We start from the raw sequence: 26,379 nt of genomic DNA, 5'->3' as shown, positions 1-26,379 counted from the left end.
AGGCCTGTCTACATGTTGGGCAGCTTTAACTGAAAGGCAGTATAGTGCTAGATTCACTTCACATTCCACTTGAGCTGGGCTATTTTCGGCCATGTTGTGGGGCAGGCAGGAGCGAGGAGCCCAGAGAGGGACATGTGGTTACGGCAGGCGTAACTGCTTCCTTACTGATGACCCAAGGTGGCACGAACAGTGAAATCTACTTCTGGAGCCATGTTAACTCTTTCAGTGCTGAATGCATATTCTGAACATGCACTAATGTGGCTATGAAGAATATCCAGAATTATCAAAATTAATGACAACAATAATTTGAGAAGTTGCCTTAAACCATGTGCTTCAGGGCTTAAGCCAGTCTCTAATTATTGGAGACCAGGATGAAACCCACTATAGGGGCAGATTATCCTATATCTGCCTGCTGTAGGGTTCTTACACCTTTCCCTGAAGCATCTGGTGCTGGCAACTATCAGCGACAGGATACTGGACTGGATGGCCCTTGGGTCTGATCCAATGTAGACATTCCTATGTTCCTTAGCACTGCAGATCTGGTGTCTGACAAATGTGGTCCCTGGAATATTCCCACCAACAGTGACTTGGTAACTGTAAAGATCTGACTCTTGGCTGATATTAACCAACTTGCTTTTCAGCTGTAAAACTCGACAGGTATCAGATACAGAGCCGTCATCAATCTTCCCCAGAACAATGCATCCTCTGTGCTCGTCCTCTCAGTTCTGCGAAGGAGCCCTGACATGTCAGGGGTAATTTGTAACACAGCCGAGCGAAGTGAGTACTTGTTAAAAGAACAGTTCTAGGAACAGCCCTGTCACAAGAAGACACTTTGAATCGGCACCAAACAAAACATTCACAGGCACCAGCGAAATGCTGACTAAAGGAGATTATTTTCTCAGGCTCTAAGAACTGTGAGTACATGGCTTAGCTAGTGACAATGCAATCGCAGGGGGATTAATTCATTGTCTGGTTCCTTCTGCCTCCTAGAGTCTGAGAATGCAATCCAAAAAGTGCATGTAACGTGGCAATCAATCTTGGAGTGGCTGTCTGGGGTATTAAGATTTGTGACCAGGTAAACTGCAGGAACATGCAGTTCCTGGGTATTCACCTCGGCCATGAAAAACGGCACCCAAAGTTAAACGTGTCTTGTAAGCTGAGGGCTCTGCACAGGGGAACATGCAGTCAAAAAGCCATTCCTTGGTCTTACCTTTCCCCCAGATACCAATCTGGGCAGTGGCAGGTGTAGCCTGTTTCGGAGAGGAGGCAGGTGCCCCCATGCAAGCAGGGCTTGGATTCACACGGGCTGTCCCCCAGCTCGCAGCGGTCGCCAGAAAACAGCACCGGGCAGATGCAAGTGTAACCTAGCGAGGGCGATAGAGAGCTGTGAGATTGCTGCACCAGCTAGGTGGGAACTGGTATTGGAGATGGAATCTGACACCTTGGGAATTAGCAGCGGAGGTGAACTTGGGGTTGAGGCTGCATCATAAGACACACCACAACCGCCCAGCGCTGAGCCTCTCCTGAATGCGCCATCTGAAGAGCACAGAGGTGTTGTCCTGTAGTACTGGGGAAGCCAAAGTACAGCTCAAGTGAGGTTCTAAATGTAGCCGGTGGCCCCCTCCCTCCCCGGAGGGCAAAGCTGATCCACCAGCTGCAGATTTTTATGACTCTTTTAGACATGATGTCTAAAGATGAGAGTCTTTAGCCCGCCGAGTGCCCAGCAAAAGGCCATGTGCTAGGCAGTTCCTGTCCAGACACGCTTTGTTCCACTTCCCCGTGGGAGTTGTCATGTCAACAGCAGGAGAGAAAAGCCAATGGGTTGGGTGGCTGGGGTTCTGTTTTTCTGGTATCTGCCAAATCAAATTCTGATCCTGGGAACTGCAACCGCTCTGCTGAGCTCTTTTGCACCATGCAACAGCAAGCTGCGCTGGGGAAGTGCAGCCCCTCCACCCTGGAGCATCCTAGAAAAGTGCCTGGTTATGACCCACAAAATAAACCTCTCCATCCTCTGTGCACAGAGGAACTCAGGCAAGTTCCGGCTCACTTCAGCGTCACTAGTAGAGACATGTGCACACACTCGTGCACATGGCAGGCACAACCAGCCAGCCATGCAAACACAGATACATGTACGTTCAATCTTATACATGTGCTCACACACATTTTCCCTGAGCGTGATCCTGTCACTGGCTGATTGGCATTATTGTGACATTTGCATGAGATCCAAGCATATTTACACAAACACTTTCTTGCACAAACACACATGCCCTTGCACTCCAGCATACACACACACACACACTTGCACAAGCACATTTGCACATACGTGCACACGTCCACCTGTACACACATGCACCATTTTGCAGGGTTGCACACTCATACACCCTGTGTCTCTGCACTTTACCTTGAACAAGTTCACCTGAGTTAAACTGCTGCCTAGCTGACAGGAATCTAAATCCTGTTGCCCGAGGGGGCAGGCAGGGAGGGATGGAGGGAAGTGTGCTCTCAGCCCTTTGATTGCTGCTAACCCAATAGGGCGTGGGACTCTGCAGCAGACCTCAGGCAGAAAAACAAAAGCATCAATAAGCACAGACAGGGTTCAAAGGATTCCCCTGTGCATGTCTCCCATCACCATGTAGCTGTATCAGAGCTGCCTCCAGATGCCCCCAAGACAGGGGAATGGAAGTCAGAGCAGGAAAGCCCGAGCATGGGCAGTGGCTGTCTCAAGAGACTCAGTGCTGTAATGTTATGCTATCCGCATGAGTTCCTCTCACACTATGTTCACCCACAGAAATCAGAGCAAGATGTTCTGGAGAGGAAGGGTAGTGCAGTGGTTAGGGCGCTAGCCTGGGATTGGGAGACCCAACTTTAATCCCCAACTCTGCTACAGGTTTCCTGTGAGGCCTTGGTCAAGTCACTTAGTCTCTCTGTGTCTCAGTGCCCCATCTGTGAAATGGGGATGATAGCACTGCCCTGCCTCACAGGGGAGTTATGAAGTTGATGAGGTGCACAGATAGATACACCCGTGTTTGTGACATGGATGAAATCCTGCTACAAATAACTGTTGGGCAACCAGGTTCAGATGAACCCGAGAATTGCAGGCATGAGCTTGTGTTAATGACTTTCACAGGTTCCCTCCCCCGCCCCCGGGAGTCACTTATAGGATGGGAACAAATCCACATCTCGTCTTCCCACAGTGTTTCCACCTTCCGGAAGCTGAAACGGGGATGACCAGACCTCACATTATTCCAGCTCCTTGAGGCTTTGTAAAAGCTTGAATGAAAATATAACTGAATCCACGGCCCTGTGCTCACTCCACCCAGAAACAGTGGTGCACCCAGTCTGATCTGCCAAGGACTGCCTCATAATGCTTCCCATGGGTTGTTTCACTGATTGAGGACATTGCCCCCTGACAGCCTGCTGGGAGACGCAGCGCTGTGAAAAGCCAGAACTTCCCTTCCTCTGGGGAAGCCCCCTTAAATTGGCCCATTCAGCTCAGCTGTTTTCCATGCTCGCCTCCAGACTATTGATTTCTAAATGCCCAGAAAGTCATGGCGGGACATGCACGTACCTCCTCCGTGAGTCTCGGCGCACATCCCCTCATTGAGGCAGGGGCTGCTGCTGCAGGCGCCGGTGTGTGGGCAGCACTGCTTTATTCCCACCTCCTCCACAATCCCCTTCGCCTGGCTGTCCCCAGGCAGGAGCATCACGTCTTCGCTGTCAATTCTGACACCATCCAGGCAACCTCTAAACCCCCGAGTGACCCGCTGGGGCTGTCGGGACTGGACGATCCCCCCGAAGAGCAGATCTCTCCTGGAAGCGGAGATGCTGCAGGCCACGGGCAGCCGGAGAGACGTATTTCCCAAGCTGTCGACGAGCAAAAGGAGGGATGTGTTTTTCATTTCCAGAAGGACCGAGTGCCACTCTCCGTCGCTCACAAAACGCAGGGAGGAGAGGTTCCCGTTGATATTGCCAGGGCATCGGTGTCCGAGATGAGGCACCCCGTTAACGAGCTGCAAAACATGCCCAAACAGCCAGAATTAGCAGCGATACAAACACCGTTGTGCTGCTGGGCTTTCAATGCTCCCTGCTTCCCTCCTTCCCCGTCTGTGCAAGGCAAGAGGCAAACACCTGGGATTTCCAGGACCCAAGAACATTCAGCCAATAGGACCGTTCCACCAACTGAACCTCCTGAGGTTTTGCCTTGCGTTAGAAATGAAATGCCCATGGGACTGTCCATGCTGGGGGACGACTGTGTGTATCTTTTAAATTACAATGCGTCTCACTGCAGTTCCTGGTGGACTGAACTACCACCTTCACCATTAACTCGGCTGGCAGCCTCAGCAGGAAGCTGAAGACTTGCATGAGCCTTGCAACCAAGAGTCTCCTCTTGCCAGTTGGCAGGGCGGTCTTGGGGGAAGCTGGAGTAGGTAGGTGCTGGCCTGGAGAAGGCAGTGGCCTTTCGCCAGCATTAAACTTCGCACCCAAGAAGTCAAACCTACTTTAAAATTAGGTTTACGTTGCTATTTTGGAAAACAACTAGTCCGTCTCATCTTGCTCCCGCAGCTCCATCCCTGTCCTCTCCTGCAGCCCTTGACTGGTGGGTGGAGAGTGCTGCTCATGAGATGGCCTGTAAAGCCAGGAGCTGCTCTGCTCTGCTCCATTTTTAGCAGATCGTGCACTAATCAGCATAGCTGGGACAGTGCACAGAAGGACTCTGTGCCCTCCCCAGCAGCTAGATGGGAACTGCTTCTATAAATGATCATGCTGGGCTGTGAGGTCTCTAGAGAGCTGCTCTAGGATCACCTCCTTCTAACTGCTGGACCATTCCAATCCTGAGTTACAATGGGGAGGAAGAGGGCAGGGCAGGAGAAAATGTGAACAAACCTAACGGCATTTCATTATTTCCTTTGGTTTTCGTTCTCTCTAGAAATGGCTCTGAACCAAAACCCAGCTCCTGTCACTTTTTCAGTCGGCCAAAGATACGTTGTTAGCTGCCCCCAGGACTCCTGTAATATGTAAGGCCAAATTCTGCTCTAACTTGCTACTTGCATCACCCTGTGGGTTCAGAGTGCATGCTAGGACAGGCGGGATTTAGTCCCTCCTGCCTCCCTTGGTGAAGAGGTGGGAGGTGGGAAGGAATCATCTCTGTGCTGTGATTCATCACGCTATAATAGGTATGATTTGGATTGTGGTAGCACCCACAAGCCACAACAGAGATCAGGGCCCCGCTGGGTGCTGTACGTAGGCACAGTGAGACAATTGCCATCCTAAGGCGCTAACCATCTTCTGACCCCGAGTTCCACACTCTGTGCCTGCCCCAGACCACACCGCCACGGGGCAGCATGCAGAAGCTGAATGACTTTACTTCCCAGCTGCTTGCAGCCCCCACCTGCTGCATTGGGGTTTAATCTGGATCACCATAGTGCTGGCATTCAGGATGCCTGTGCACAAGTGAACTCCATTTGCCACGTGATTACTTGGTATCTTGTTACCGGCATGGAAGCTGCCCATGCTGGAGCTTCTCTGTTGGCATTAACGAGAAGTGCTGAAAGAATCTAGGCAAGCAAGAGCTGCTGGCAGGGCTACATTGTAGGAGCAGGTGAAGGGGGCGAAGAAGAAAGAAAGAGACCTGCTGTAGTCCCCAGCTTTTTATCAGCACATTGGAAACCAGGGCCAAAGCTGCTAATATCCTCTGCAATCCAATACTCCCTCTCCAGCACCAGGGGCTGGGAATGACACAATCAGATCATTGATTACTAACCACACAAACGTCCTCTGAATTATAATGGAGGGGCAGTGGGGGGAAAATGCTGTCCATTGCCTGTGACTCCTCTTAAAAACTTTGGTGGGATAGTGAAAAGAGAGAGAAATGTGGTTTCAGGGTGAATTCAGGTGAAAACCCCTCTTTTCTCCTACCCTATTGATTCGTAAGGGAGTGTCTTCTATAGAACCCAGGGGGCCATGAATAGGGAGAATGCACAGGTAGAATTTTAAACATTCGTTTGTCTGTCTGTCTATCTATCTATCTATCCCCAGACCCACCCCCCCCATCTATCTATCTATCCCCAGACACCCTCTCTATCTATCTGTCTATCTATCTATCCTCAGACACCCCCCCATCTATCTATCCCCAGACACCCCCTCTATCTATCTATCTATCCATCTATCTATCTAGATAAGGGGAAATCTGTTTTGGAAGGACTCGTAGAAGCTGGTGGATGATCTCCCCTGGGTGAGTCTTGGGGGAGCTGTGCGTGTGAATCTCTGCACAGTGGGGTGAGAATATCAGAGAAGGTTTTGCCATTTCCCTTCTGTTTTAAACACAAGCTGAGCATCAGTAACTGGCTTGTTCAGATTCTGGGGACAAGTTAGGATTCAATGCCCCTGAAGCAAAAAGACACTCCGTCCTTTATGAGTCTCCTCCAACTAGCCTGTCTTTTTGCTCCTCCTGGTGCACAAAGCCGTTTCAGCTCGGGTGCAGTGCGCGGAGATCATGAGGACAAGGCAGGTATGTTCACCCTGGGAGGAATTTATTCCAAACACTGGAACTACAAATCCGAGACAATAAGCAAATAAATAACAGATGCTACTGACTTGTGCTTATTTGCCTAGTTTTGCAAAACTAAAAACTCGAGGGCACCCAGAGTTTCTCAGACAACACGTCCTGGTAATGTTTTGGTCCCTCTGATGCACTCCACAAACAGCGTGACACAGAAACGAGTCAAAGGCACTGCTGCCCCTCCAGCTGCAGGGCAGACTTACCCACTGGACAGGCACAGCTGTCTATTTATAGCCAAACGACTGGGGCTTTGGACTCAGTCATTAACTAGCCTTTTGTCACCAGGCCCTATGTGTCGGGGTTGGCTAATAAGTTGTGTCTTTGGTTACTATGCAGGCCTCCTCCTCTTTTCCTGAGCACCTTCCTGAGGGCTTAGATCAGTTGAGGTGATTTTATTGACCAGTCTCTGAGCTGCTCCAAGACTTGGAGGCAAGGGGCTTCCAGTGGAACATTCCTGGTTATGTGACTTTCTTGTTCCAAGCTGGAGCCTAACTCTGCCGGCCTTCAGGGCGAAGTCTGAGGCACCCCTTTTAGATCAGATGTGGGCTCCCTGAATGGTTTATTGGGGCTGGCTGGGGCAGTAGAGAGGGCGCTCCGGGGCTGTGCAAGGTGCAGAAGAGGGTACAAGAGCCTTCTGCAGCTTTCGTGAGCCTGTGCAATGGTCAGGGGCAATGGGCAGATACAGTCGCAGTCCCTGCATTCACTGTGCTCAATGACCGGTGCAGGCTAGCACCAGTCTTGCTTCCCAGCCAGAGGGGCCAGCAGATCTGAGCAGCTGTGCAAGGTCACGCCCTCTAGCTGCTGCTCCAGCGAGCGCCTCCTCATGGCCAAGAAGGAATTCTGGCTGAGAAAATTCCTCCAGGGACTCCTGCTGGTAAGCAGACCTTTCCCCATCTCCCCCAGTGCTCTGCAGCCAATGGCTTACCCCACCATGGGGCTCAGGGGTGGGGACTGTGTGAGCTGCCTCTTCTGAGCAGTTTGAAATGGACACTGTCATCTTAAAAACCATCCTCCTGTCTGAATATTATTCCCCCACCAGTGTTCCAGCCATGCCCTATGATTGCTGAAGCTGCAAGAAATGAGAGAAGAAAAAACATATTTCCCTGTATTTTTTCAGTTTGTTCATTTAACAGCACTTGGTGTATTGCACTGATTCCCCTGCTAGCCCATTTCCCTTGTTGTTTGTGGGAGTCTTTTATGCCAAAACAGCGGAGAGAAAAACATTTTACAATCGGAAAACACCAGAGAAATAGGCAGGGGATTCAGGGGCCGGAGAAGCACTTGACAGTATTGTTAAACTCAGTTTAAAAAATTGTGTTCCTTTAAATGAGCATGATGCTGTATTTCATTTATGTCATAAGTCTAGATTACACAGAGATGGGGTCAGGGGAAAAAACCCAGTAAGTCAATAAGTGAGTTATAAGATATGAAACTTAAATTAGGCCCATTATAATTAATGAGGCACAGACAGTAAAACCCTTTTCTGGAGGGCTCTTCGTTTCCTTCTGCTGCCAAGGTGGAATGGAGCAGACACATGCTCCTTTGAGTTCTTTATAGATTCAGCAAGTGCAGCCAAAGAAAGGGGAGAGATCAGATTAAGATGTTCCTGGTTCTGGCAGTTGTCCGGAATGACGAATCCCACTGCAGGAAACATAAGCTAAGAGGCCTGCAAGTTTAAGCTTGAATGGGTTCTCCCCCATCTCACTGGCTAAAGTTGCCTGGATCGTTCATAAAATAGTAAGTGATGTGAGAAACCATTTTATAAGACTTCTGTCCTCACCTTCTCCCTGCCCTCCATTAAAACAGAGATACTTTAATCCATTGGTGTCCATCTGGACACCTTCTCTGTATCTTTTTGGGTGGCCACTGGATCTGTGCTCAGCTCAGCCACTGAGGAAACTAGAAGAAGCAGCTGTTGTTTCCTGTGGTAAGTTAATGGGTAACACCATGTTTAGGGGTTTCTGACTAATTCCCTGGTGGATAAATGGGGTTGGGTTGCTCACTTACAAGCTTGTGGGTTGGTGGAAACACCATGTTCACAGGCCCTCGAATGACCTGTTTGTGAGTCTGTAGGTACCATGGGCCAGATCCTCTGCGGGTGTGAGTCCATTCAGCTCTGCTGAAGTCAGCGGAGCACTGTCAATTTGTACCAGCTGAGAATCTGGCTCCTCGTGCTCCCCGAGTGACTCCTGTGTGTATATGGGAACTCTGTGCGTATATCATCCCGGAATTGTCTTCTGGGCTGTTCGGACTATTATTAGTTAGGGACTGCATTGTACCTGGCACTGTACGAACATATAAGGTGACATTTCCAAAGATGCTCAGCATCAGTTTAACTTGTGTTTTTGTTCAAGTCAGTGGGAATTTTCGCATTGGCTAAACAGGAGGAGAGTGGTTTTGAAAACCCCAACTGGTATGTAACAGTCCTTTCTCCAAGGAGCCAACAGTCAAATGGACATGATGTAACAGAAGGATGAAACAAACAAGGAGGGGTAAAGGAAGAGAGGTAGTAGCATTAGGCTGCTTTAGTACAGACTGGCTGCGTGCACAATCCGTCGGTGCAAAAAGCCCATCTCAAGCAGTCGTGCTGTAATCACAACGTGTCATGCTGTAATCACGTGTCACCCGCCTAGGTGAACATACCAAGTTTCACAGTACCCAGGTTACCAACGGGTCTTCACAACATGGTATTTTAGAACGGCTTACACCTACACATAGGTGGGTATATCTTTGTTCAGTCTGTTCCTTCCTTTGGTGATATTTCCCAGTGCACATGCAATGGAACTGTTCCTTAATGCAGAAATAAATCCTTAGGTATTGCAAACCCTACCTCCAGAACAGCAGTGTTGGTCCCATTGATGAAGAGCAGAACACCGTGCAGCTGGTGGGTTTTCAGGCGGAACTGCATCTGCCAGTCCCCTCTCTCCTGGTGATGGTACCAGATGTAGCTGTGTCCACTGAATCTCACAGCCGTGCCTAGAAATATAACCAGGCAAGGCAGGTCATCTGAAAACAGTCTGAGATTCTGGACTGCGGTCAACCTACGGCATCCAGTGTTTTCCCCAGCCCTGTGCTTTCCCCCATTTCAGGCACCGTAACTCCAGCCTGACCTGCAGGAGTCCTTGCTGCCCCCGGTCTCTACATAGCTCTGCCAGTGAAGCTTGTGAGGACCTGCAGTGCCCCCTGGCTATTCACATTTTGAGCCTCCCCAACAGCTCTTCCACCATAATGACCTGCAGCCCAGTCCTGACCTGCAGCAGCCCTCCTATTCCTGTCCTGAGAGTTCACTAACTCGTATCAATGCACTTCAGTCCTGAGCTGCAGCCTCTCTTGAACATGTGGCTCTGCCTAGGCAGCTCAGTCCTGTCCTGGACATTCCTGTTAGGGGGCTGCAAACAGCTTTGCCAGGACAGCTCATTCCCAACCTACCAACCCCTGCTATTCCGTGGGCAATGTGGAAATACAGTAGATTCCACTTATTAGTAACCCTCCGGTCACCAGCAAAAAGTTGCTATTACCCAGCAGTTACTAATAAGCAGAAGGCAGGTTTGCGGGGCTGCAGCCAGGACAGAAGCACTGGGCCATGCCTTCCCTGGCTGCAGCCCGGATGCTGGGACGTTCTATGGGGAACAGAGGCACTGGGGACCCCTGGGGCTGCACAATGCTTCTCCCTGCACTCTTCGGGGCACAGCATGCCCCAGCACTTCTTTCCCTGTGTGTAGTTCCCCAACAGGGCACAGCCTGGAGAGGCATCTGCCCTGCCAAGAGCCTCCCCTCCCAGCCCAAAGCCCCTTACGTCATGGGCGTTCCTGTGCAAGCAGGTTTGCCGGGCTGCAGTCCCAGAAGGAAGCGACGGGACGGGCTGAGCACCAGTCGCAGGTCCCAGCACTTCCTTCCCCGGCTGCAGCTTCCCTCCCAAACCTGGGCTGCAGCTGGGGTCAGGCTTCTGAGAAACGTTGGTAATCAGCAGCAAACCGTTGCCAGGACCCGAATCCCATTAACATTAAAGTCAATGGGACCGGGACTGGTGCCTGGCAAAATGTTGCTGTTAACAGGAAGTTGTCAATAGCCGGTATAGTAGGAAGAGGGCCTGAAACATGAGGCCTTGTATTAGAGGCCTGGTGGGAAGCCTGAGGCCTGGGCTAAAGTAATGGTCAAAACTTGCTAATATAAAGCAAAGTTAAGTTGTGAGCAAGAGGCAGCCCCTGCTCACAGAATCTGGCAAGAACAGGATTGATATTGCAGAAACACACATTCCTAAGTGGTGTTAGGCCTAAGAATATACACACAAACACATTTCAGAAAGGTGGTACCAGAACACCTCGATACCAGCACATTCCCCAAACATAACAGGAACACGCTGACCCATCCTAAAGATAAGGTCAGGATGACAGCATGATGAATAGAGATGTTTTGATTATTACTTTAGTCTCAGGCCTCATACCAGGCCTCTAATACAAGGCCTTATGTTTCAGGCCCTCTTCCTACTACAGCCGGGTTGCTGCTAAGTGGATGCTACTGTACCTAAAATATGAATACAAATTCTTTGGCTTGATTTGAAGCACTGGAATGGGTTAGCTAGGGAGGTGGTGGAATCTCCTTCCTTAGAGGTTTTTAAGGTCAGGCTTGACAAAGCCCTGGCTGGGATGATTTAGTTGGGGATCAGTCCTGCTTTGAGCAGGGGGTTGGACTAGATGACTAAGGTCCCGTCCAACCCTGATATTCTATGATTCTATTATTTGAATTCACCACTTTTAACTAGTCTGTGTTTTGCTGGGCACAGGAGCAAAGCATGGGAACCCAGAGTTCTACCCGTAGAGCCCAGACCATTTTGCTCCACATATGAGTGACTTTACTCTCATTGGGGCAATAGAGATCCTGTTATTATTTAATGACACGTGATAAGAGCTTAGCATTATCCAGTGGAATTCTTCCTACAGGCCAGATGGAATTTAAAGCTCAAGGACGCTAGGTCTGGCCCTGAAAGCGAAGCCAGAATGGCCAGTTAATGGAACAGTGTAATTGCATAAGAACTCCCTGAGTGTCGCGATGTGCTGAAGGGATAATCCCCCACACTAGAGGTTGGCATTGCTTTCCCAAGGGGGAAAATTCAAGAGCAATAAGGAGGATTTCTCACCATTGCAAGAACAAATTTGCTCCAAGCTGTGCCGGGGCGTGAGAACGCTGAGTCGGGCAGTGCTGTAGGTGGACACCATGCCTGGATCCAGCTGAATTGTCTCCTTGCAGACACGCCGGGCACAAGCTGGCCCATGACATGGCACGTGAATGGCCTTCTTCAGCTGGAGCCCCACCTGCTGGTCCATCTCCCCAGCCGACAGAGAAATCTTGTTTGCTAGGACGCGGGGCTCATAGAAGGCACCGGGGGACTCTCCGACGGCCAAGAGGAGCTCCACGCCGTTAGAGGCTGCCGTGGGCTGTAAGCTGGCCATGTGGATGTTCTGACGTCTTGTGACCAGAGTGTTTCCCAGAAACCTTTGCAAGTTGCGCCAGTGGTCACCCACAAACTCCTCGGGGGAGAGGTGCTGGAAGTGTAACACCACGGCCTTGTCCAGTGCCTCCTGGCTGAAACACCACACATGGACGTTGACGGTGGTGGTGGTTTTGAATGTGCCATCGCTGACAGACACATTCAGGGCGTAGTGGCCGTGGGGAAGCTTCTCACCAGCGATGATTTTGCCATCCGTTGTCCCCACTGAGAAGCGCCCCTCTTGGGGCACTTCTGCTGCCAAGGTGTACACCAGGGTGTCATGGGGGTCTCGATCCGTAGCATGGATCTTGCCGAGAACACCGCCTCGGAAGGCGCTCTCATTAGTAGTGATGAATACCTCCAGGGGCAACGCCGAGGGTGCATATTGGCTCGGCTCACTCACCTGGATGTTTACAAAGGCAGAGGACGAAAGAGGAGGGATGCCACTGTCCGAGACCTGTCAAGGAAAACAAAAGGACCCATTACAGGCCTGCGCTGAGTTACATTGGCACTGCGCCAGGCTGGGGATCAAGAGGAGGTGCCACTGCTTGTGTTTGAGGTGCGAGGTTAGCTTTCCACGCTGCGCTGCTGACACACCTCAATCCTGATCTATCCAGTTTCCTATGCTCCCCACGGCCCACCCACTCCTAGTCTCTACGGCTGAAGCAAAAGTCCCGAGAGACTAGGAGTGTATGCAGGGCCGACGGGGGGTGGGGGGGAAAGCCGGTACAAGCTTTTGCGCTACACAGAGCTCATCTACAGTCCAGGACTGTGTCTCCAATATCCTGGGACAAACATGGCTACGATGCTTCATATTTCTTTCTCATGTCACCTCTAAATCCTTCTTTCTTCAAGCTATATACAGTCCTAGGCTCTGGTTCTGCACCACTGAGCCAATGAGACCTTTGCTATTGATTTCAGTAGGAGCCTGATCACGCTCTCTAATCTTGTTACCTCTTCTCATTCTATGGGTGGAACAGTGGATTAGTGCATCTCTGGAGACTGTGGCTTATATTCTTCATTATTTACCAGGCAATATGATTTTGATGGATCTCATCTGAATCCCTAACTTTGTGCTCATCACAACACCTCCATGTAGTTTGGGAAAATTGTCAGTTTGGGCTCAGCAGAGCTCCAGAAGTAGATTGGCAGGAGGCACTGGGAGAGCTGGGTGTGGAGCTCAAGGGTAGAATAGCATTGAGCATTGCAGCACAGGGCTGAGGTGCACTGGCAGGGCTGTGGGGGTGAGGCCTGCTCAGGCTTTTTAACTTGCAAATAAAAAAATAATTTCCCGACCCTGTTGATTTGTTCCCCCAGTTTCAGTTGAGGTTGAAAACAAGCTATTTTCCCCTAATTTGTTTACTTGATGCGAGCATGAATAGTAGGGAAGAGCTCCTTGCTGGAGTACTTAGGTGAAGCTTTCAGGAACAGACGCGAGTCTCTCCCGAAGTGGAAGGTCTCTAGAATTATATCGGGGAAAGCATCATACAGGGTCAGTTGCACCGCAGAGGTTCCCATGACTACACCAGCAGGTTTTATTGCTGGAAAAGCTGGCCCCAGTTTTGTGCAGACACAGCTCTTGGGAAGTGAGCTCTACAGATGGATCCAGGCTTCAAAATTTGGATCTGGATCCAAACTTCCCAAAGATTGGAGTTGCTTCTATCTGGGCTTTAGGGTGTAATTTCCATTGCCTTCATTGTTACTGTACAGGCCTTGGTGAATTCATATCTTAAAGGGGTAAGGCAGGATCTACCTGGACCTGTAGGAGATACTGCTCTTTTGTTCTTCTATCCAGAACAGACGAGGTCACCAAGAGACCGTCCTGGGTGACATCAAAGGCTTTCCCGTCATTTCCCTCAGTGATCTGGAATGAATATGGCGGCCCATTCTCAGGGGAGTCTCTGTCGCTCATGATCAGCTGCAGGACACTTGTGCCAACTGGGGCGACCTCCTGAAATATGGGAGAAAAGGGATTGAGCAAAGTGAGGGAAGACACCTGGCCAAGATAAGGGTGGAATTTCTCTGCCTCTAGGGTTGCTGTTTGATTGTGGCACCGAGAAGGCACAGGGTGGTTGTGGTGACGTGAGCAGACGCCTATGGGAACATAAGGGGAAACAGCCAGCAGCTCGGGCATGGGTTTGTTACCCCTGTTTTTACATTCCAAATACCTGTTACTACAACTCTTGTGACAACAACTCCACTTGTGCCAGGGGAAGAACAGTGAGCAGGACTGGATGCAAGGCTGCAGCTAACTGCTGAAAATCCATTTAACTCTCTGACTTGCTGTGGTTCCTTGTAACTTTGGGAGGAGGTAGAAACCTCCCCTGCCTCCTGAGGGCTTTTGTTGGTTTGGCCTTTGTGTGAATCTTGTCGCTCAGCGTTGGCTCTCTTAGTCTCTCCGACAGCCCAGGGCTCGGCAGCTCTCACGGTTTTCACTGGAGTCAGTTGGGCAGGTTCAATAGTCTGTAGAGCAGTGGTGAGCAGACGGGCGCACATGGCCGTCAGGGTAATCCGCTCGCGGGCCGCAAGAGAGTTTGTTTACACCGACCGTCTGCAGCTCCCAGTGGCTACGGTTCGCTGTTCCCGTCCACTGGGAGCTGCAGACGGCTGTGCCTGCGGATGGTCAATGGAAACAAACTGTCTTGCGGCCCACCAGTGGATTACCCTGATGGGCCGCAGGTTGGCCACCACGGCTGTAGAGCCATCAGGGACCATTGTGCTCATCTACTCTGTCCTCCTGCATAACCCAGGCCATAGATTTCACCCCGGGCATTCCTGCATCTAGCCCAACTACCAATGGCTAAAACTGCCTTCTTGATTTAAAGACTCCAAGTAACGGAGCATTTACAGCATCTCGAGGTAAGGGTCCAATGGTTAATTACCCTCACTGTTAAAAATGTGCATCGTATTTCCTGTTTGAACTTTGCTGACTTCAACTTTGTAGCAGCTCTATCTACTTTACTGAGTTGGAGTATTTGCGACTGCAGTAAATTATATCTCTCTTATCTATTTATCTAAATAATAACGGGCCTGATCTTGGAACAAGAACCTGTCAAACCTCAGAATGATAATTGGGAATTCTCAAGTAATCAAAATAATTAATTAATAATCTATAGATACAACTTCCAGCCATTGGCTTTTGCTGTGCCTTTGTCAGAAAGATTAAAGAGCCCTCTACTATCAGATGTCTTCTGCCTGAGTAGGTATTTATAAGCCATGATTAAATTGCCTCTTAACTTTCTCTTTGATAACTAAGGGGACTAGGCCGTTTTGCCAGACCACAAATCATACTTGTAGCTCTTAAACTGTTCCTATTATACCCATCACCAAACACCCCAAATTACCCAAAGCCCTGGACAGTTTTTAACCAGGGAATCCAGGTTATCTAGGGCAAGAAAATGCCTTCATAATGACATGTGACCGGATTGTGGGTGTAGCGGCGCGAGAGGGCTCAGCCTGCGGAAGGATCAGGAAGACGTGCAGGGCCTGGCCTCTTGCCATGTAGACCAAAGAGGGCAGGGAGGAGGGTGCTGCAGGGCAGGACCCCAGGGCTATTCGTTCATCGTGTCACAGACACAAAGCAGAATCTCCCTTCACAGCTAACCATCCCCCCCAACCCTGATGTAATTCATTGAGGGTCCCTTAGGTGTCCTGAAGTGAAAGAGAGGCAACACAGTGTCTCCGCTGAGCAGAGGCTCTGCCTTACCTGCACCACCACGCTGTAATTGAGCTGGAAGAACCTGGGCGGGTTGTCGTTGACGTCCGTCACCTGGACGCGCACTGCAACGTCGCTGAACAGTGCGGGCTGGCCGCTGTCTGTGGCTCGGACCGTCAGGGCATAGCTGGGAACCTAGACGGTGTACGGAATGCATTGATTATTGGGAGAAGCGGAAGGAAAGCCTGGGATTCGTGTCCCGATGTTGTATTCTCCCCATGTGCAGGCTTATTAAAGAGCACAGGATAATGGGCAGTTTAATGATAATCACACTTAGCCCTTCTCTGGAGCTTTCCATCCGTATGTCTCAACGTGCTTCACCAAGAAAGTAAATATCATCGTCCCCTGTTTGCGAGTGGACAAACTTAATCACAGAGATGAGAACTGACTGGCTGAAGATCACACAGGAGGCTAGTGGCTTAGCCAGGCAGAGAACCTAGGTCTCCTGGCTCCTAGTCAGGTGCGCTAACCATTACACCATACTCTCTCTGCTTTAGCCCAGCCCCCCATCACATGTGGTCCTGACCCTTCAGCAATCTCTTGGGTCCAAAGGCTTCATGTGCATGGCAACTGATTACCCTGGCCTGCTGAGTGCAATGTTTTAAATGGATCATTCAAAACCTGGCTGACAGATGAGCACTGTGCGCTTCCCCAGTCTTTTTCAGCCTCTTCCTCGTGGTGTGACGTAACATTGTTTTCTAACTCGCCCATCTACAGCATCAAGCCTCAGGTGGCCCTTATCTTAGGACTGTAACTCACCTCCTCCCGGTCCAGGTGCTTGGCAATACAGATCTGTCCGCTCTTAGGATGGATGGTGAAGTGTTCCAGGAGGTTCCCTCCCACAATGGAGTATGTGATCTGATTGTTCATCGCCCCATCCAGGTCATCAGCTGACACCTATTGGGGGAGCGATAAGAGGGAGGGCTCCTGAACAAATGTCTCCTGTCTCAGAGGCAATGTCTTGCTGGTTGTTTGAGGGTGGGAGGTTCTGACTAAGGCATGAGAGGGGAAGATGGACTGTTTGCTTTTGGTACAAGGCTTAAGAGCACCTTGCAGAAGCCAAGGGTAGGAACAGAGAAAACTCTGCAAGGCCACTCCGCTATCTTCCTTCAAATCATAGAATCATAGAAGATTAGGGTTGGAAGAGACCTCAGGAGGTCATCTAGTCCAACCCCCTGCTCAAAGCAGGACCAACCCCAACTAAATCATCCCAGCCAGGGCATTGTCAAGCTGGGCCTTAAAAACCTCTAAGGATGGAGATTCCACCACCTCCCTAGGTAACCCATTCCAGTGCTTCACCACCCTCCTAGTGAAATAGTGTTTCCTAATATCCAACCTAGACCTCCCCCACTGCAACTTGAGACCATTACTCCTTGTTCTGTCATCTGGTACCAATGAGAACAGCCTAGCTCCATCCTCAATGGAATCCCTCTTCAGGTAGTTGAAGGCTGCTATCAAATCCCCCCTCACTCTTCTCTTCTGCAGACTAAACAAGCCCAGTTCCCTCAGTCTCTCTTCGTAAGTCCCTCCTTAAAACTCACTTCTGCCATGGTGCCTACAAAACACTCAACAATGGCCTGGCAGCCGGTGTGCCGGGACCACTGCTTTTCACACAGTTGTAACAGTTTCACTCTTGCCTTGTGCTTCCTACCCCTGGCCCCGCACTTTCTGGATCCACCTGTTGTCTCTGGTAATACAGTTAGCCTGTAAGCTCCGTGGGGCAGGGATCTTCTAATCAATGTGTGTGTACAGCGTCAACCCCTGACTGAGGCCTTTAAGCTCTACCACAATGTGAATGAGAATGTGGGTGGATACCTGGCTTTAGGCTGCTAAGCAAGAGTTGATCCCTTCTGTCTTACCGTAAGGATAGTTTCCCCAACAGCTGCATCCTCACGGATTTCGGTGATGTAAGGATCCTGGGTGAACTTTGGCATGTTATCATTTATGTCGGTGATATTAATCACCACCATGGTGATGTCACTGAGAGAAGCAGAGCCCTTCCTTGTGCCCTCAACAGATAAGTAATACTCATGGCTCACTTCAAAATCCAGGCTCCCGCTAACGTACAAGATACCTGTATATGTGTACAGACAGCAAAGACAGGAGATGCTTTGAATGCAGGACATGTAATATCTTACAGAGACCCCCAGATCAATCAAGGAGATGACTGGCAAACCACCGGCAGATAAAGCCATGGTGGCTACAGCTCTATTCCATCAAACCAGGCCACTAAAAATTGTGACATCACATAAAACGAGCTCTAATCAGACAGACTCTTTTCATAACTAGCCCAACTCTGCTGTCAAATGCGTGAAGAAGTAAAATATCCTTTCACGGCACAACAGCTTCTGGATTCGTATGTGGAAAAGATCAGATCTGGGACAATATAAGCCAATAGCATCTTGCGGTAAAGTAGAAAGCTACATAAGGTGATAAGGTTAGGTTATGGTGAAACCAGAACAAGATAGGTATTCAATCAAAAGTGCCATGTGCAGGAAAGAAAAGGTGCTTGTTGAAGCCTATGTGGACATATGAGAGACAATCGGCAGATAGGTATCAGCTGGAGATCACTAGCTGTCCCCTTTGAAAGTGATGGCATGAGTGTCTGGGTTTGTCTGTGGGTATATAAGCAGAAGGGTAGGGTATGTCTCAGTGTATTGGCAAGAAACCGAGGTCTACATGAAAGCAAAGAGGGAGATAGAATGTTGCCATGTACTCGAATCAAGTCGTCATGAGATTATTACCAAAATCCCATATTAACCTTTCACTAGGAATTACTCTGCTCCAAGTCTATTAGGATGGACGTTCTGAAGATGTGATCTTTGTGGGAAAGTTAGCGAGAGTGCTGGGGCTGGGATGATAGAGATAAGGACGGCATCTTGGATTGGGATGATCTAGCGAAGGGCTGAAGGCCTCCATTGTCACACTGAAGTGGCTGTCTCAGGGAATCTGACATTGTTCTTGCAATAGGCAGCCTTTATCATCTTTTTGGGTAAACAATATGGCACATTATGCTAGCTCATCAGGGCTGACTCAGCAGCTGCTGGATGAGTAATAATCCATTTTTATCCATGCTTGTTGAATAGCTACCTAATAAAACCACCTGTTGTAGCACTCTCTGCCCTATCAGATTCCTTGTGGGATCAGGGTGGAGTGTTTTTCCTCCCGTACCAAACAACAAGGGAACAAAACCATCCTGAGCATTCACAGTGGAAAAATCTCCACACTCTGTTCTATGTTTATCCATCATCCTCCAGAAGCCTGATTCAAAGCCCACTGAAGTCAACAGGAGTCTTTCCGTTGACTTCAATGGACTTTGGATTGTTCCCTCAGAGAATCTGGTGTCTGTATTTAGGATAGCGGAGAATTACATATCCCTCCCTCCTCACAAATCATACTCCGTATCTGGGCAAGAAAGAGCACAGGGCTGAGCGTAGGGGATGGGAAATAGGGGTGGGGAGCCGTCGAGCTGGGAAAGTCGAGAGAAGCCATTTTAAAATATGAAACATGGTTTTAAAAAAAGCACTTGGGGAGAGAGGGAGGAAAAACGTTAAACAAAGGCAGGGAAGATAAGAGGGGAGAGAGAGAAAGATCAAAGGAGAGGGAAGGGGAGAGAGAGATGGGAATGAAAGAAGATAAGAAAAGACCTCCAGAGAAAGATAAGGGGTCTGTGTGTGTGGAAGGGAGGATGAGGAGAGGAGAAGAAAGTTTTAAGAATCATGAGAAGGGGCTAGAATAAAAGAGGGAAGTCAGGTAAAGAGCTTATGGAATGCAAACCAACGACATGAATTAGAATATGGAGGAGAAAGGGAGAAGCAGCATGAGGCAGACACAGAGAAACCAGGAAAATGGGCACTGACTAGGACGGTGTCACTGCCAGTCCAGCAGGACGTGCCGTGGAACAAGACCTTCTACCTGTGTTTGAGTTGATTTGGAATTTCCCGTGATCATTCCCATTCACGATTTCGTACTTGATCTCCGTGTTCTCAGCACCATCCCTGGTCAGCGTGGACAGGCGGAGGACCTCAGTGCCCACAGCCACGTCTTCTGTGACCATGGCCACATATTCGGTGCTCAGGAAAACCGGCAGGTATTCAGTCAGATCCACCACAGAGACAGTGACGGTGGTGAGAGCGGAGAGGGGGCGTGGGGAGCCCCGGTCTGTTGCACAAACCGTCAGCTCAAACGCTGAAATATGAGTGTCCTTTAGGGGCTTCTCTAGCCGGATTACCCCAGTAGTCTCCTCGATTGAAAAGTATCCATCAGCTGAGTCAGTGAGAGAATAGATCACGTCTGCATTGCAGCCTGGAAGGATAACGGGGCAGACTGGATTAATGACAGGGCAGCACTGACATGGGTTCATAGTTTATAATCAGTAGAACTATGCGTACCCAAATGAACTTAAACCCAGAGACACACTGAGTCTTTTGGTTGCATTTAAGTCCCAGTTCACGTGTGCATCCATCCAATATGGATCCAACCTTTTATCCATCCCTGCAGCCATCCATCAGATATTTCTCTCTAATATGCTGTTGCTCCCTAGTTTTTGAATTAATTATTTTTATTTTCACCCTCATCCAAAAGCAGATCACAGTCTCACATATACAATCACCACTGTAAAAAAAAAACCTTCACAGAGGAGCTCTTCCAGGAGCCTTATCCAGGGCTCAGGAAACCCAGGGTCACAAGAAAAATCCAAGCAACTTCCCAAAGATCATTTTCCTTCCCTCGCCTTCTCTTCCTCCCACCCCATTTATATGCCTTCCTCACTCCTGCCATTGGCTCCCATTCTCCATCAGCGGTGATATTTGCATCCAGCAGCTCTCCAGTGCTCCCGCAAATACTGGCCCAATGAGAAAGAGGCCAGTAGAGACTGGAACTTCAGTCTTCTACCTGGTTGTGCATAATGCTACTTCTAAGCTACTAAGATGCCCTCAGCTGATATCTTCTGAAGTTTACACATGTATCAAGTTTCCTATAGGGTCTAGAAGGTCTTCCAGCATGTGCAAGCAACGAGGAGATTGGCTCAAAGAGCCAGACACCTTTGCACCAAGTCACAGCCGTCTATGCCCTTTGCTGCATTCCTTCCCTTTATTTTGAGAAATTCTATCCATGACGTAAAAGAACTCTGGCTAGAAATCCCGTACTGACTCACCTTTGTCGAGATCCCTGGCAGAGACCACTGCAATGGGTGTCTTCATTGTGGTGTTATCAAAGACAGCTACGGCAAAATGACTGGGAAAGAACCTTGGAGCGTTGTCGTTCACATCCTCTGTGACTAGGGTTATATCTGCCTGGCAGGAACGGCCTCCACCATCTGTTGCCTTGGCGACAAGATGGTACGTAGGTTTCTGCTCCCGGTCTAGAGGTGCAGAAGTGGTCAGCTCCCCTAGTGAAATAAGAAGAGACGGCAACGGCTGCAATCTAAGAGAATTTTGGTAAAGAGGGCTATACGACACACTCTGTCAATGCACTAGCCTTGGGAGACAGCAAACTTGGGTTCAAAAGCTAGCTCCAGCCCAGTTAGCAGCGAGAAAAAGCCCATCTCAGTGCTATAAGCTATTCCGATATCACTGTCCGCCTTTGCACAGGAGTGGCCCAGAACAGGCAGGACGCTACACAAGGGAAGTTTGCACAGGATGTGTCTGAGCCGTCATAAACTGCACTTTGATAGCAGGATCTCAGTCTTTGCAAACATTGAGTTAATCACCCCCAGGCAGATAAGTATTATCTCTCTTTTAGAGATGGAGAAACTGAGACCCAGGGAGATGAAATCTTGCCAAAGGTCATGCAGAAAGACCTTGCTACGGCTTCGAATGGAACCCATGTCTCTTCATAGAATCATAGACTATCAGGGTTGGAAGGGACCTCAGGAGGTCATCTAGTCCAACCCCCTGCTCAAAGCTCTTGGCTCATTCCTGCCCCCTAAAATCCACCTTCTCCTCTTATGCCCGGCTGTAGACTGTAACATTAGTCCTTCCCCTTCCCCAAGCACTAAAAACCCACCCGGGTAACTCCAAACATTTTTAAAGGAAGTCAGTGACAAGAGCACTCAGTTAACTCAGGAAAAGAACCAGTATTCTGAAGATATTGCAATAAATGAAGGAGGCTCCCTGTTTGCCCTTCCCTGCTACCTTGACAGAGCTGAAATTAAAGGCTTTTTTGTTTATTCAACAAGAGATAAGGGGCAGGCAGCACCAGGGTGCCTCCTCTGCAACTGCAACTGATCTCCGAACTGAGTGGGTGGGGAAGAGACCATAAACTCGCTGTTCTCTGCCAACTGCCATATGGCAGGTGAAGGTCTTACCTGTCTGTGGGTCCAGTCTGAACTCCTCGGCACCAGGACCGTGCAGACTATACGTTATCTGCGCATTGCTGCCAACATCAGAGTCAGTGGCTGATATTTTCAAAATGAAAAACCCAGGGAGTGCATCTTCAGAGACTTTCCCTGTGTAGAGAATCTGGAAAGGAGAGAAGTTACCGCGCTCAGACGTGCTCGGTGTCATTCTGTGTACAGGACGTGCATGCTCAAGCCAACATAACAAAACTTTACTGCTAGATGTTGTGATTTCAAATAAAGGAGCGGGGAGCTGGTAAAAAGAAAACTGACATTGTCCAGGCTTCTCCTGCTTTTCTCCCACCTCTTCTCCAAGCAGATGGAAATGGGGAGGCCATGTCTATGGCAATTTGAGTGGGTTGTTATTGTCTTTGTGAACCTTTAGCAGAGTTTTCTGAAACACGAGGCTATCAGATTTGCCAGTGAATTGGGTCCTGCAGCTTCAGCTGCAGCAGTCTCCTTCAGGTCTCACTGCTGCTTCCATTTGATACAAAGGGAAATCTGTTTTATGATATATGTGTGGGTGTGTATTACAGTGCTCATAACCAGTGGTAGAATGATAGGCCCGGGGACTCAATCCACTATGCACAGATCAATGTGCCTCCATGTGGCCGGTCAGTGTTCTGTGCCAGGGGGACCACCTCTGGTGGGAGAGGATAATTTAATGTCTGCTCCTTGGTCTCTTTGCTGAGAGTGCCTCAAGGTTGTTAATTAGCATCTGTGTCTTTTGTGATGAGGAAACCTGCCCATTGGAAACTGGGCTGAGGTCAGCAAACTCATTTCACAGAGGCCATTGAACATCGCTTGGAGAGTAACAACTTTTGGTCATTCCCAACGTGAGCTTGATTCATACCAGTGACCCTGGAGGTCACTACTGCCAAACCCCTTAGCCGTCCCCTGTGATGGAAACCCTTTAGCCTAACGGGAGACCTGGCTTGTTGATTTTCATTCCCCTACCCAGAAAGCTTCCCCCACCCTTTGCCTCTATATGTTATCCGCCACACTGCTCGTGTTGTAACCCACAGCTATTTTACTCATCTGGAGTTTGGGTCTGACCCTCTAGTTACCATGTTGCTTAATTAAAAGATGGTGAGTATGGTCAAAGTAACAAGGAGCTAGCTCTGTACAAGAATTACAAGAAGACCAAGCCACGTTCACTTGTGCCAGCTCTGTCATCAGTTCCACTTCCATTGCCTTTTCCCCTCGCCTTACCTGCTTGCATTCAGGGTTGTTGTCATTGATATCGAGGACAAAAATCTCCACTTCCGTGATGGCCTGAAATTTCCCATCGGACGCTGTGACCTTGAGGAGATATTTCTCTATATCTTCCCTGTCGAGAGGCTTCTTGGAAATGATTTTCCAGTCTTCCTTAACCTGTTTAACACTGAACTGTCCTAACATGTCTCCTTCTGGAAAGATATAGAAGACAGAGTGAGTAAATACAGTGTCCAGCGAGCACTGAAAGTGTGAAGGGACAGGGGTTGGGGACGGCTATGCTGCTTGTCTCCTGTACCACCTCACCCACTCCATGCCACCTGCTGCAGAACTTGCATGTGTTAGAAGCAGCTGTAAGGAAAAATGGGCAGGAATGTCCTATTGGCTCCATCTGAGACCTCTGACTCCTCCCCACTGCACTTTAAGCCCCAGGAAATACCATTTATGCCTCAGTTCCTTAAATATTACATGAGCTACTTGCGGGAAGAACAAGTTGTTTTCAAAAGGTTATTTTCAACAGCTTTGAAATGTCCCAGCGATATACCCATGAGCCAGCACAAAAGCACGTACTGTATCCCATTTCCAAAAGTCCATCCACTTCTTTCTCGCTCTCCAAACACAATAGAATTATACGTGGCTAAAGAGACCTGGAAGCTACACATACATTGAAATGCAAACATTGATTATTCATTATTGCAGTGCAAGAAAATATTTTTTTTAAAATGTACTAGTGCAACTGATCTCCTGTATAATGATATAATAAGTGAATCGAGGCGGTTGCATAAACGCTAGCGGGCCAGATTCTCCAGTCTGCCAAGTTCGCTTTGTGCTGCTAACATGACAGAAAGTGAACTTTAAAGTGGCCAGAAACTACCCCTGGGGTGCTGGAACAGTTTGTATAGTGGGGGTGCTGAGAGCCATTGACCCAAACTGCAAACCCTGCATCTGATGGAAACCACTTCAAGTCAGGGGGTGCGGCAGCACCCTTAGTTCCAGCACCTATGACTACTCCTGGAGAATTCACCCATATTGCGGGAATCTCCTGTGGCAAAGAACTGATGGCCTGCACTGGAATTGTGCCAGTGTAAGCACAGGCAGAGGGTGTATTGGGTGAGGGGACGTAATGGGTCTGTGTGTGTGTGGCATAGGCGCTGCTACACCAGGTTCCTCACTTACATCAGGCCATGAAGCACTGTACCCCAGAGGCATAAGTTAAAGTCGCCTCCTTGCAACTTTCATTTACACTGGGGCTGGGTGGCTGAGAAGCAGGGAGCCAAACCGGCTCCCTCCATTGCACCCCAGGAGAATCAAGCCCAAGCATTTTTATTTTTAACTTGCTCTGTGTTTTAAAACAGTGCTTCTCAAACTAGGGCCGCTGCGTGTTCAGGGAAAGCCCCTGGCGGGCTGGGCAGGTTTGTTTACCTTCCGCGTCCGCAGGTTCAGCCAATCGCGGCTCCCACAGGCCGCAGTTTGCCGCTCCAGGCCAATGGGGAGCTGTGGGAAGTGGCGCAGGCCCAGGAATGTGTTGGCCCCCCCTCCTGCAGTCCCCGTTAAAAATAAAAATGCTTGGGCTTGATTTTCCTGGGGTGCAATGGAAGGAGCCAGTTTGGATCCCTGCTTCTCAGCCTTCCAGCCCCAGTGTAAATGAAAGTTGCAAGGAGGCGACTTGAACTTATGCTGCTGGCGTACAGTGCTTCATGGCCTGATGTAAGTGAGGAACCTGGCCTATGCCACACACACACACTGCTTCCCCTCACCTGATACACCCTCTGCTTACACTGGCACAATTCCAGTGCCCTGGTTTGAGAGCCACTGGTTTAAAATATCTAGTGACCAGTCAGTGGCCACCTAGGCCTCCTCAGCTGTCATGCTATTCACTAGGCCCCTGAGAACTTCATGGCAGCAATGGGAATAGCACCCAGATCCTCCTGCTACAAAACTGCAGGCCTCACAATGTGAAACTCACCATTACCTGAGGCAGCACAGATCCTTGTGTTGTGGGTTCAGAGTTCTATCCCCACAACCCCAGGAAGTTCCAAGTGGCCTTGGCATACAGAAGAGTGACACCCACCAAGACCTAGGATGCCCTGGATTTGTTAGCATATTTATGATGAACCCCTTCTATAAGTTTACTTCAACATAGCATGTGTTGTGTCCCATGATCCAGTTCATCAGTGCTTGACGGGCATCAGCTTACCTCATATTAACCCCACTTTTCTTTCTGATGCACATTCTCCATTAGCTAAAAAAACAGGCAGTTCAGTTAAGGGGGGAAGGGGGAAAGAATGCATGAGAGGATTCCCCCTAAAATAGTGATCTGAATGGTTTCTCTTCTATGGATCCTAAAGGATAAGTGCTTCTTGATTGCATTCTGTGTTATTTTGCTACAGTTTGTAGGGCCTGGGTTAGTACATTTATTGTTTAGAATTTTAACTACATATGGAGCCGCCCAACCCAAAATAGTGAAAACATAAATAAAGCCCAAACGACATCAAAGTGCATTTTCCAGGGCGTAAAGTAATCTGAAACCAGATCTTAAAGAAGCCAGAAATGTTCTGACAAAAGCAGCCTAACTTACTCAGCCAGATGAGTTAAAAATAACCAGGCATTCAAAAAACAGGCTAAAAAGAGATTGAAAAACCAGACACACTTCTTCTGTTTTAAAAGATTGTAACAGATCACAGGCTACAGCATGATCTGGCTAAATGCTTTGACCCTGGAGGGTCTTTATCTGAGCTGGAACAAACATTTTAATTTTAAGCATTTGTTTCACTGTTGAGAAAGACCCTTTGTAGTCAAAACATACTACAAAATCATGCAATTACTTGTCGAAATAAAGTATGGACATTTTAGTTTTTAATCATCTTTTGACTTTTTTTTTTTATAGGCTGTGGTTAATTTTGATTGGCCTGGCTTCCATTCTGGGTGTGCAATAACCTCCTTATTGTTTCTTAATAGTGGAAAACTTTAGTATGTTTGAAACTACAATATTGGACATTATTTGATACAGACAATGGGCTAACTACATCACTGGGTAAGCGTATGCAATTACAAGACATATAAGG

The 26,379-nt window shown here is 48.9% G+C and overlaps 1 protein-coding gene across 2 annotated transcripts in view; it reads right to left on the bottom strand.

The window, feature by feature from the left end:
* FAT2 (FAT atypical cadherin 2) overlaps positions 1 to 26,379 on the bottom strand; it is an 80,003-nt gene that overhangs the window by 4,471 nt on the left and 49,153 nt on the right. For both annotated transcript variants that reach the window (XM_039485496.1, XM_039485495.1), the window contains 12 exons: positions 23,312 to 23,508; positions 22,070 to 22,223; positions 20,918 to 21,151; positions 19,678 to 20,067; positions 17,622 to 17,836; positions 16,522 to 16,659; positions 15,754 to 15,897; positions 13,801 to 13,998; positions 11,697 to 12,504; positions 9,390 to 9,535; positions 3,569 to 4,010; positions 1,211 to 1,364 (listed from right to left, as the gene is read on the bottom strand). In XM_039485496.1, the coding sequence (XP_039341430.1) occupies positions 1,211 to 1,364; positions 3,569 to 4,010; positions 9,390 to 9,535; positions 11,697 to 12,504; positions 13,801 to 13,998; positions 15,754 to 15,897; positions 16,522 to 16,659; positions 17,622 to 17,836; positions 19,678 to 20,067; positions 20,918 to 21,151; positions 22,070 to 22,223; positions 23,312 to 23,508 (3,220 nt within the window). The remainder of the gene's footprint in view (positions 1 to 1,210; positions 1,365 to 3,568; positions 4,011 to 9,389; positions 9,536 to 11,696; positions 12,505 to 13,800; positions 13,999 to 15,753; positions 15,898 to 16,521; positions 16,660 to 17,621; positions 17,837 to 19,677; positions 20,068 to 20,917; positions 21,152 to 22,069; positions 22,224 to 23,311; positions 23,509 to 26,379) is intronic.

Source organism: Mauremys reevesii, linkage group 8 (assembly GCF_016161935.1).
Source record: "Mauremys reevesii isolate NIE-2019 linkage group 8, ASM1616193v1, whole genome shotgun sequence".
In the NCBI taxonomy this organism is placed as follows: Eukaryota; Metazoa; Chordata; order Testudines; family Geoemydidae; genus Mauremys; species Mauremys reevesii.
This window is presented reverse-complemented; position numbering and strand designations above follow the sequence as displayed.